General features: G+C 42.7%; 1 protein-coding gene across 23 annotated transcripts in view; it reads right to left on the bottom strand.

Annotated features, from left to right (window-relative positions):
- Nucleotides 1-2493: 2493 nt before the first annotated feature.
- Nucleotides 2494-11246, bottom strand: part of Celf2 (CUGBP Elav-like family member 2) — a 640994-nt gene continuing 632241 nt past the window's right edge. For 21 of the 23 annotated variants that reach the window (XM_028892143.2, XM_028892098.2, XM_028891961.2 and 18 more), the window contains one exon: nucleotides 2494-9945. In XM_028892143.2, coding sequence (XP_028747976.1) covers nucleotides 9818-9945 — 128 coding nt within the window. In that variant the 3' untranslated portion in view covers nucleotides 2494-9817. The remainder of the gene's footprint in view (nucleotides 9946-11246) is intronic. The other 2 variants (XM_028891957.2, XM_028891950.2) reach the window with 1 other exon arrangement.

The following is an 11246-nucleotide window of genomic DNA, read 5'->3' as shown; positions in this document are numbered from 1 at the left end:
TCTTTGGTCCAAGTGGAGGTAGGGTAAGGATGTTGTAGAGAGCTCTGCACTCGGCTCCTCTGTGCTTCTGAGCCCTCCCTCCCTTTGCTCTTCCCCGAACGGTCACAGACGGATCTAACCAGTTTGTTGCTAAAGACATCGATAGGCCTTGGAAAGGCCCAGAACAGTGGTTCCCAACCTTCCTAACGCTTCGATCCTTTAATACAATTCCTCACACTGTGGCGACCCCCCAACCATAAATTTATTTGGTTCCTACTTCACAGCTGTAATTTTGCTACTGCTATGAATCACCATGCAAGTGTCTGATCTGCAGGGTATCCGATCTGCAACCCCAGAGGGGTCAAGACCCACAGGTTGAGAACCACTGCCTTAGACCCTGCAGGCCTGGGAGAGGCAGATCCGCAGGGGACCCTGTCTCTCTCCTGTGTTGGCTACAAACTGGAAGAGCCAGGCTCTCCTGTTGGGAATGATGACTAACCCTGATTCTGAGGCACACAGGAGCTCACTGAGAAGAACGTGTTGGCTTGCTGGCTCAGGTCTTAAGTGTGGTCTGCTGACTTCCCAGGAGGCTCTCACCCCTGGACAGTTTCTCAGGAGGGAAAATGTCTGTTCTAGGACTTGTTAGTACAGCGCTCTCAGATGGAAAGACTGTAGATTCTGGCCAGCCATGATTGAGTTACCCAGGAAACCCAGAGAGCTGCGAGGAATTCTGGAGATGGCTGAGGGGACACCAGCTAGAAGGCCAAGCCTTGACCGTGCCCTGCTGCTCCTCTGTTGAGTCTTACTGAAGAGTTGTGTTCCAATCATCCAACCAAACCGTGTGGGTTTGGTTAATCCTCATAACAATGGCACCCACTAGGTACAGGTTCACCCTTGTTATGCTAATGGGGAAATTAAGGCACCCAGAGGCTACAACCAGTAATTAAGGGGAGTTGGCATTCAAACTGAGGTAGTCTGGGTTCTCCAGGGAGTGTGCCTGTTTTCTGTGCTTTTCACACCAACTTCATGACAGAAGCGTCATCCAGTGATCCACACTTGGGGATCCTAATGTGCAGCTTAAGCTGTGGCTGATCAGTTACAGAACACAGCGCCTATGCGAGTTCTGTTCGTAGATACACATTTTTGCCTTACAGACATCCCTCTGATGCAGCAAGGGGATCTGCTCTGCTGACCACCAGCAAGATTAAAGAAAATGCAGTATTCCCCATGCAGCAGCTCTTGGTCCTGGCCTGACATGATGCCAACTCAGCTGGCACCCTGAGCTGGTCTCCCAGGCGTGCATTCTGGGTTTCCAGGCATGGAGCACTCCAGACTCAGGGCTGCAGACCTCTAGAGAGGGAAATGTGCTAGTCTGTATTTCTCTTGTGCTACCGCGGCTCAGAGCGCTCTTGCCAATAGCCTTGGACACGGTCTTCAGCAAGGGAACATTGTCTTTTGTCTGGCCAGCCCCTAATGTCTGAGCCCAGATCAGCACACCAGTGTTTCCAGTGTTGTCTCTTTTACTTAGACAGCATGGTGCCACCTAGAGCGTGTTATCAAGCCCCTCCCTTGATCTGACAACCCGTTCCTGACCTTCACCTTTCACTACAAGCTTTGATTTGGGGGTGTGACAAGTTTACGAGTTGAAAATTTGGGGTGGGAGGAGGCAGAGAATGGAAGAGTTCTGGCTTCTCAGTGGGTTTTCAGGAGCCACATTCTTTCTGTTTCATAAAGGGTTAGGTAGGTGTCCGGGCCATTTTGCAGGCAGAAAATTAGTTTTTCTTAGACTCATACGTAAGTAAGAAACACAAATTTAACATAAAACTCCCAAGGTGGAGAGATCTAATAGAAATGCCATTCTATTCAAACTTAAAGCCTGTAGGAATATTTCAAAAGCCCCCTTTCAAAGGGCCAAGCAGCAGGCCTCCTACTTACAGCCTGGAAACTCACAGGCTCGCTCCCCTCACAAGCGACTTTGAAATCTTACCATCTCAGGCAGAATGATCAATGCTTTCTCTGCTGACCCTCACTCTGTAGTCCTGAATAGAACTGCCACTGCCCTCCACAGGCTGTGGTATTAGTGGCCACTCATCTGACACAGGCCTGACATGCCAGCATGAGTCTCAGGCCTGCCCTTCCTCTTTTGTCCCCTTCTTCAGAGCCCAAGATCACACGTTCGAAAGGCAGTGGGCTTCCTGGGGGAAGATGTATAGAGTTGCTTCCTCGTGGTCTTTGGAAGCAAAGGGATTTTTCTGTTTTGCCTCATGCAGCTCTTGGCTAGAGATTAGCCACAGCCGCCAAGGAGGATGAGACTCCTCCACACCTCACTAAAATGCACTCAGAAGAACTCCCCCCACCAACTCTGTTTTGTTTCCAAAGTCAATTTATTGAATATTAATTCATAAAGACAACGATATAATTTTAATGAAAAATATTCTATATCACTCAAGACTTAAAACAATACCCCTTAGAAACACCACTTTGAGAAATAATCACATTAACTTTACACACGAGTCCTTTCTTAAGCTTTATTTAAGAAATCGAGTACTATATAGTTCAATATATATAAGACACATCCAGTATTGTGTTCCTGATAGCAAGTGCATAGATTTTGTTAAGATACCATTTTCACTCGATAGAAATGGTTCATGGTCACATGAAGGTCATATTCCCAGTGATTTTGCCCAAGCATGAGAGGAAAAAAACAGAACACAGCAAAAATAGTGAACTACAACAGAAATGAAAAACAAAAACAGTGAATCAGTAGAACAGTCGATTCCTGATAAGTGAATAAGCTGATTGTCTGGCCACAATGTTTTATTCACTTATCAGGAACGATTCATGGTCCGCTTATGTTCACTGCATTGCCTAGCTTGCTAGCTCTGAGCCTGCTGATCATACCCCGTTGCCATGGCCTGGCAGGCATGTGGTATCCATCAGCCAGGAAATGTATCTGGTTCTGTGGTTTCTCAAGGTGGTCTGTGCATGGGCAGTAGACAGACCTGCTCACACCATAGCAGTGTTTTATAAAGTCAACACTGAATGCGAATTTAAGCAGTGGCCAACTTTACAGTCACAAGTGCTTACAGGAGCAAGCCTTAGTCTTCTGTAGAGAAACCTACTTTGTCTCTCTGTGCGTGAACATTATGCCTTGTGCTGAATGGTGACCATATTTGTGTTTCAAAAAGAAACCCATCCTGAAAAGAATTTGATCATCCGCTTTCCCAGTCTTTCCCCCCCTTATGCCGCCCATTCTTCCAGAAAAGAAAGAAAAAGAAATCACACCTTTGGCTATCTCTCCTCACTAAGGGAAGCAGCGGCCTTTCCGAGGCAGACTGACTGACAAGGCAGTGAGACAGAGCAGGAGTGTGGCTAGAAATCAGCTTCCAGCAGTGCAGGCTGAGGATTCTGAAACTCATTCCCAGTGAGCTGTTCAGCCTAAGCAAAGAGTCGCCTTTCTTCTGCTCGGTAGGCCCGAGGTTGTTGACCTGACTGAAGAACAGGGACCTGAGGGGCCGGCTGAAACCAGAGGGTGGGCAGCCAGAGCTGCAGGGGACTCTTCCTGGCCCCGGGCTCAGGGTGGCCTGTGGCAGGCCGAGCGCACACTGAAGAGTTAGAAGGCGTGAGAAGGGAGGAGAGCAGCCAGCCATGGCATCTGTGAAGAACACCTTGAGGGTCGCCAGATCCCTGAGCTGGTGGGCAGTAGAGCAAGGCCGGCCTGTGGCTTTCACTGCAGGGGAGTGGGGACAGTCTCTGGCCAGGGGTTGGGTGACCATGGGGACACAGCTCTTCCTATCCTGGGTCCATCCAGGAGGGAGCATGGGACCTATGGCATTATGAGCTACCCTCCGGAAATGGACAGTGAGGACTTGAGCAGAAGTGCCCCCACCTCCCTCATTCAGTCCAGCTTCCATTGGAGTGCCTGGCAGTCTTCCCACTTCCGTCAGTTTTAATAGCTGAAGCTACTCCTGGATTGAACTGATTAGCTTGTAGAAATGCAATTCTATACATACCTATTCATCGATGTTTAACTCTTTTCATACCTCCATGGACCAGCTAGTTTTCTTTTGTCCTTCCCTGAGAGCTCACCTCTTTTGTAAAGGTGATCCTTTCCTAAGCTCAACTGCAGTGAGGTGACTTTGGACTGGAGGGCAGACAGAAGTAACCCTGGGTCTGCTGCTTCTGTTCCTCTTAAGGTTGCAGCAGAGAGTTCATGGTGGTTAGTTAGGAACTGTGGATATGAGGGAGAGGAGAGGGAAGGAACAGGTGTGGTCAAAAGACCATAAAATGCCTTGTCAAATCCAGCCCTGTAAGCAGTTATTAGATGAGTCACAGGGAAAAGACATATTGTCTTGGAAGCAGTGGGTAGGGTAGGTTACGCATAAACCAGAGGTGGGATGTGCAGTTTCCTCGTTTCCCAAATCAGATATTCACTTAGGTGGAATCGACTGTATCTTTTTACACAACATATAGAAAAAAAACGGATACGTGCAACAGTGAGGTGTAGAGATGCATCACCAACACAGAATGACTACCAACAACACAACACGCAGAGAGAAACAAGTATTAGGAAAATGGTTTAATATTGGAGACAGAAGCAAAAAATCGCATCACACAATAACATACATTACAAAAATAAGTCTGACTGTTTCAACTACACGGTTATGTTCACAATGAGGACAGGAGGGTCAGAAAAAACTTCGATCTAAACAGCAAAAAAGCAAACTCCTAAAGTTTAACTAATACATTTATCCACTTAAAGTGACTGAGTACTTCTAAGTCTAGTTATCTTATTGTGTAACTGCACAATACAGAATAAAAAGTGAAACTTACCGCTGTATTTTCAGACAAAATTCTAATGCTAGATATAAGCAAAGGGAACAAAGAAATCAAGCCAAAGTTTTTAATTCTTAAAAGAAAAGCAACTTTCTTTCTATCAGCCAGAAATCAAACTTGAAATCAGTCATTGTCAGGGGCCCACAAGAGTAAGCCACAAAAATTTCCATTTTTTAATCTCCAGTATAAAAAATCCCACTGGTACAAAATGCATAAGTACAATCAGTTGTAGAAATAGGAAAGCCTGCGTTTTTGTTTTTTGGCTCAAATTCCATCAAACAACAAAATCCAAATGCATCAATAAAACAGAAACAATACTCAAATGGTCTTACAGTTTCCACTAGGTTGCATTAACTTTGGCTTTTCTCAGACAATATTTAAAAACTATTTTGTAATTCTAAACAAAATGGTATTATTAATCTACAAACAACAATTCCCACAGCACAAAAAACACAAATACATTTTTTGTATGACATTATTCAAAAGGTAATGAAACTACATTTTTTTAAAATTTTATTTCTTTTTAATTAGCACTTAAGATAATAAAAACAGAAACAGTAAATGATTCCAGAGTAGCACAAGCCAAAGAAGCAGAACCCCTGCGGTGAGAGAAAGGTGAACTTGGGACACCTGGGGGTGCCATTCAATCAGAGTTCTCGGAGTGAGCTGGAAAAGACTACGCTCTACACTTGATGTTTAAAAACGCAGTTTCCCTGTGTTTCCAAAGTCTTCCAAAACAGGCCCTGTCCACCTTGCAGCTTTGTCCTTTTGACAGTGAAAGATAGAGGACAGTTTGTCTCTGAGGAAGGTTATCTTTCTAACAATGAAACATGCAAAACCAAAAACCTCCCTCTTAATGTACTGTCTTGGTTGCCTGCAAAATGAGAAACACTCAACAGAAAGTCCTGCCGGCCCGAGCCTTTTCGGGGGACTGCAGGGTGAAGAGGAAGGAGGGCAGTCTGCATCCATGGGGAAAAAAAAAAATCTGATTTTTTTTTTTTTAAGATTTATGTCATTGATAAATGAATAGATTCTGAATGAGATGGTCTATGAAATACAACTGGAATTCTCTTGGTTTCTACATGTGTATCTACACACCACCATATAGTAGAGACTGAGAAATGCGTGTGACCACTTTGTTATTAAGCTGAGTGCTGCAGAAAGTACAAAATAGCCCTCAAGGATGAAGGAAGGCCCCGGCAGTAGTAAACAGGTGTGGGGAACACGAATCATGTCATTGGAAGTGCACGTGCTGTAAGGAGGAAACTTGTTTTTTTGCATTGTGAGAGGCTAATCCTTTCCATCTCAGGGCTATCTAACACATTCACACACACACATTTAAACCAATGGGGTGGGTGAGCAGGAAAAGGGAGCTGAGACCAGAAGCTTGCAGGGTATGCTTTCCCCGAGGGTGGGGGTGTGCTGGGATTGTAGGTGTGACATTAGGGTCTGTCAGAACAAGACTTCTGTTCATCCAAAGCCAGACTCAGAGGAATATGGCACTTTAAAAAGTGGCAGCAGGAACTGGGCCTGGGTATTTGGTTCATTGTGGTGAAGAACACAGCTGAGCTCCTCTTACATGGCCAGCCCCTTTAAATGTGTTCAATCAGAAGTCCAAACACCCTAGCAAACTGGAGAGGCAAGGAACGGCCGTGGGCTTTTCACACAGATACCTTGCATACTCAGGTGTCCACTGGAGTCCAAGAATCCCTACACAATGGCTGATTCAGCATTACTTACAAGTGTTTAAGAAACAGGAGCAAAATTCCTTGAAAGACTGAACCATTCAAAAGCCATTTAACTGCAGGGTGTATGAAAATATTATACACTAGGACATACCATGGAACCCCATCTCAAAAAGCCAATGGTGTCTTTAGGGTTTATGTTGGGGCTAAGTCTACCTGTTTTTACCTTCACAGGGTTTAACTCCATCTTTTACACTTAAACTAAAGGAGTGTAAGACAATAGGAATGAGGGGGAATTAAAAAAAAACAGTGTAGGAAAAAGACTTAAGAGTTTTGGGTGTGTGGGTGTGGGTGGGTCTTAAAGAACAAAAATAAGAACTTAGAAGATGTAGATGGGAAAAATCCAAATTAGAAACACCCCAAAACCACCCAAGGTCGACAGTATAAAAAGGTACCAACATTCCAGATAGCTCTGGGTAGAAAGGGTTAAAAGTTCAAGACTTTCTCACCTTAGAGGTTTCCAGATATTATGAAGAAAATACATTGTGAGGGTGGCCTTCACAGCAGTGATGTGTGTGGAGTGGTTAAAAAAGTGACACATGGGCACTTATACAATGTCTTACAAAAAACAGCATAGAGAAGTAACAAACAATAACAAGTTCAGGCAACAAGACCACAGGATAATAGCAAGTTAACAAACTTTGTAACCTTTTTTTTTTTTTTTTAAATATTAGGGATTTATACAAAACACATAATAAAATACCCATGTTATCAAATTACTTCTCACAAGAAACACACCGGAGCTCTAGGAAGGAAGTACCTTTGGAATTTGGCACTATATAGTTTTCACTTTTTTTCTTTAAAAGAAAAAACAAAAACAGATCACATTTTGCTGAACACAAACACATCTAATAGTCCACAATAAAAAAAAGTGACATCAATGCTTCTCAAGCCAACACAAAACTTATTCTGGAATAGTTTTTTTTTTCTCTCACATGAAATTATTTTTTTAAGCAAACAACTTTTTTTTTGAAATTCTTTTTTTTTTTTGTTTTAAGAAAACCAATTCTAAGCTTGTCTTATCAACAAGTAACATTAAGACCTTGAGACTCATGAGGAGAGCACAACTGAATCCACAGAAGCACCGACATAACACAGTTTACAGTAACCTTTCTCCTGTACATTGAGACAGTATAAAATATAGGTCATTTCATGGGCGTCAAACCATGGATTGTCTAACTGTGAGTCAGTTCAGCAAAAGGTGACACAAATAGGTAGCATTTGCCCCAAAACAGGGTAAATAGTTTTCTTATACTAATCTACAAAAAGTGGTTCTATATATATATCTTAATGAGAAAGTGAGCCACCTAAAATGGCCTTATCAAAAAACTTTACACTGCCTGAAAAATGTAAAAACTATTACAGACCTCTAGAGACTTAAAATCAGACAGTTTTTTTTTTTTCTCAAACTGTTTTTGGAAGTAGTCTGTTAGAAACCAACATTCTGTGTCCCTGGACACATATTGCTATTGTCACCAGTGACCGGGAAGAATGCCAATCCCTGTGTAATACTTTCAAGTCTGTTTTATGAAAAGAAAAAAAAAATAAGAAAGAAACATTTTTGCCACAGGTTTTTTTTTCTATAATTTGTCTAATAGTTTCAGTCTTGCATGAATGCAGCAATGTTTTTCACATTGACTTCCCAGAATTCATAGCTAGATGAGGTCACATGCAAATTTCAAAGGTCAAACTAGATCAAAGGTCAGTAGGAGAACCAAATATGATGTGAGGTCAGAAAGACATCAGAAACAATGACGGGACGATGAAACTTTTTTTGAGACGCCACAGGGACATGCTAGGCAAACGATGAACTAACGGGCATGAAGATGTCTAGGGAAAAAACAAGGAAGAGTCAAAAGTTACACAGAATCTACGCAGCAGCAACAAAATCACTTTCAAGGGTGCAGGAGAAAAACTAATGCAAATCTTAGGTCTTCAGGGAGTCTATGAGCCATTCACATAATTTGCATTTCTTACACTCTTTTTCCACAGCACAATGAAACCCCAAGAGAATCCATCTGGAGAGAGTGAGAGGGGATGGATTCTGGGTGTTTTGGGGTGAGGGACCAGCGAGGGACAGAGGAGAGGGTCCAGTCTGAACAAAGGTGACATATGGGGAAGTCAAGACAACTGAACTGTAAACTAGATAATGGAAATTACGAACAAAATAATCAGACAGATACAAACAACGAGAGGATAAAGCATGAACTTTAGGTCTAGGGTTCAACAGTGAAAAAAAGCCCATTCCTAGAACAATTCCTCTAGAGACTACTTCAGAAGGTCCTAGCTAGACAGAGAACTGCTCTTTAGGTACCCAATAAGTTAACAATAGGCAATAAATAACTTCCATTATTTCTGAGGCAGTAAAAATTTTGTATAAAAATAGAAATGCTTTTTTTACAAATAAAATTTACAGGCCTGTGGCTTTCTTTTTTTATTTAAGTATTATTTATGTATTTATTTATTATTAAATTTATCTTTCAAGAAACATCAAGTATTTTCACTCATTTTTATTTTATTTTTAAACCCTGTAGCTTTAAGAAACAGATCTCTAAATCTTTTTTTACATTAATCCTTTCTAAAAACAAAAATAAAACAATAACAAAATAGACAACCAGTGTAATAATCTGACCAATAAATGTCATGTTTCTTTGAACCCTAAAATAAAACCCTACCTATAGTAAAACAAACCAATGTAGTGGGAGGATGTTCTGTGGTGGTTTAAGTGCTTCTCCTGGCTTCCCCTCTGCTAGGCCACCGTGTTAACTCTGAAGGCGGGGCCCCTGAGGGGCGGGCAGGCGGGCGGGCGGGCGGGAAGGAGGGGTGAGTTCTCCAGGCAGTGCTCTTGGGGCACCAGTGGTTTCTCAGAGTTAGAACTGCACATTAGTGTTTGCTTGCCTTTTAAAATCTCAAGATGTCATCTATTTGTTTACATGTTTTTCTTTTAAAAAGGAAAACAAAACAAAACAAAACTTTAAAAAGGAGTAAGGATATTCAAATTGCAAAACGAAGGAGAATACAGTGGCACATTAGAGGAAAGTTTGCTCAACAGAAACAAGGTAGCCCAGGTTTTGATTATGGCAAACTGGGTGGGGCATGAGTGGAAGGAATGGAGGCCTTATTGTAAAAATAACCGTCTCTCCTGGTAAAAGTTGGCATTGTGGTCCCTCCTCTGCCTTCCCTGTTGAGAACAGGCTGGCTTGTGGGACTTACCCTAAGAAAGCTAAAATAAGAGCAGGGAGCTTCTGGGGTTAGGATCAGTAAGGTTTGCTGTCGTTTTTGGAGCGCTTCAGCTGCACCTTCAAGCGTTTCATGCCGATCTGAAAGCCGTTCATAGCCTGGATTGCAGCTTGTGCAGAGACTGGATTGTCATAGCTAACAAAACCTGGAAAACACAAAGGGGAAGGAGGTAGGGAGGTCAGGGTGAAGGGGAAGCCAATCAGAAAATGGGGCTGGCGGGGCTGGCCGGTGGCGGTGGCATAGTGTGACAGCAAATGCTGAGAGGTGCCTGTCCCAGGATCTGAGCTGGGCTCTGCTAGGTTTGCGCTGTCCCATGCATGCACAGTGCATGCCTGCGGACAACACTGGTAATACCCACTGGCAAGTAGTCAAAGAGCTAGTTGGGAGTGCAAATTCTCCATGTAGGACAAAAACCCTCTCCATAAAACTAAAGCTAAGTTGTTCTAGTCAACCTTGTCCTTCTATTTAGTGCTTGGAAGTCATACCTGTTTGTCTTACCCTCCCCCTTCCTGCCCCCCAAGGGATCCTTTGGAAAGACTCCTCGGAAGAGAGTAAGTATTCAATCTATTCACAGACAGAGTCTACAAGGGGCTGGCTTAGGATGAGTCAAGCACCAAATTAACTGAATTAGAATAATGTATACTAGCTTCTTAACAGTTTGGAATTACTGTTCAAACGCAGAGTAAAAACCTCCATGCCTTTCTCTTTGTCTCAAGACTTAATAATCATCTCAACATATTCCAGTTATTTGTATCTGCAACAATAAGCCACCATCAGAGAGAGAGACAGAGACAGAGACACAGAGAGAGACAGACAGAGAGAAAACATGGAGAGAGAGAGAGAGAGAGAGAGAGAGAGAGAGAGAGAGAGAGAGAGAGAGAGAGAGAGAGAGAGAGAAGGCATGCCTGTTTCTGAAACAGAACTGATATTCTGGAAAGATTCAAGAATTCTGGTTGCAGAGTTTATTTTAACAGGGTAGTGGGAGGCCAGTCAGGCAAGTGGTGAGCTTATGCACCTCCTGATTTTGAGTGGTGACAGAAAGCTAGTCCATGGATTGAATTTCACTTTGAAACATCAGCAACTTGGAAGATTCTGGCATTTTCACTTATCTACTACTATGAAGGTTTAAAACTAAAGCGAAAATTCTTTTACAAACCAGTGGAGGGAGCAAAGAACATAAACATACTTTGAGCAGAGTTCTCAGCTGATAAAAGTGGACACAAGGTCTAAGGCAGGAAGGCATTCAGTAGGTAGGTTATATCACAAAAATGGTTGTTTACATTTCTATTTACTCCAGTTCCTGTAAAAGTAATCTCAATTCTAAGACTTTCACTCTGATGTGACTTCTCCTTTCTCTTGGGGTCTTTTAGGTAGAAGTGGCAAGATGAGTAAAGAATGGAAATGGGTCAAGAGTGAGATGGATGAAAGAATGCGTTTATTACGACG

The sequence above is a fragment of the Peromyscus leucopus genome, chromosome 5, assembly GCF_004664715.2.
Source record: "Peromyscus leucopus breed LL Stock chromosome 5, UCI_PerLeu_2.1, whole genome shotgun sequence".
Classification (NCBI taxonomy): domain Eukaryota; kingdom Metazoa; phylum Chordata; class Mammalia; order Rodentia; family Cricetidae; genus Peromyscus; species Peromyscus leucopus.
This window is presented reverse-complemented; position numbering and strand designations above follow the sequence as displayed.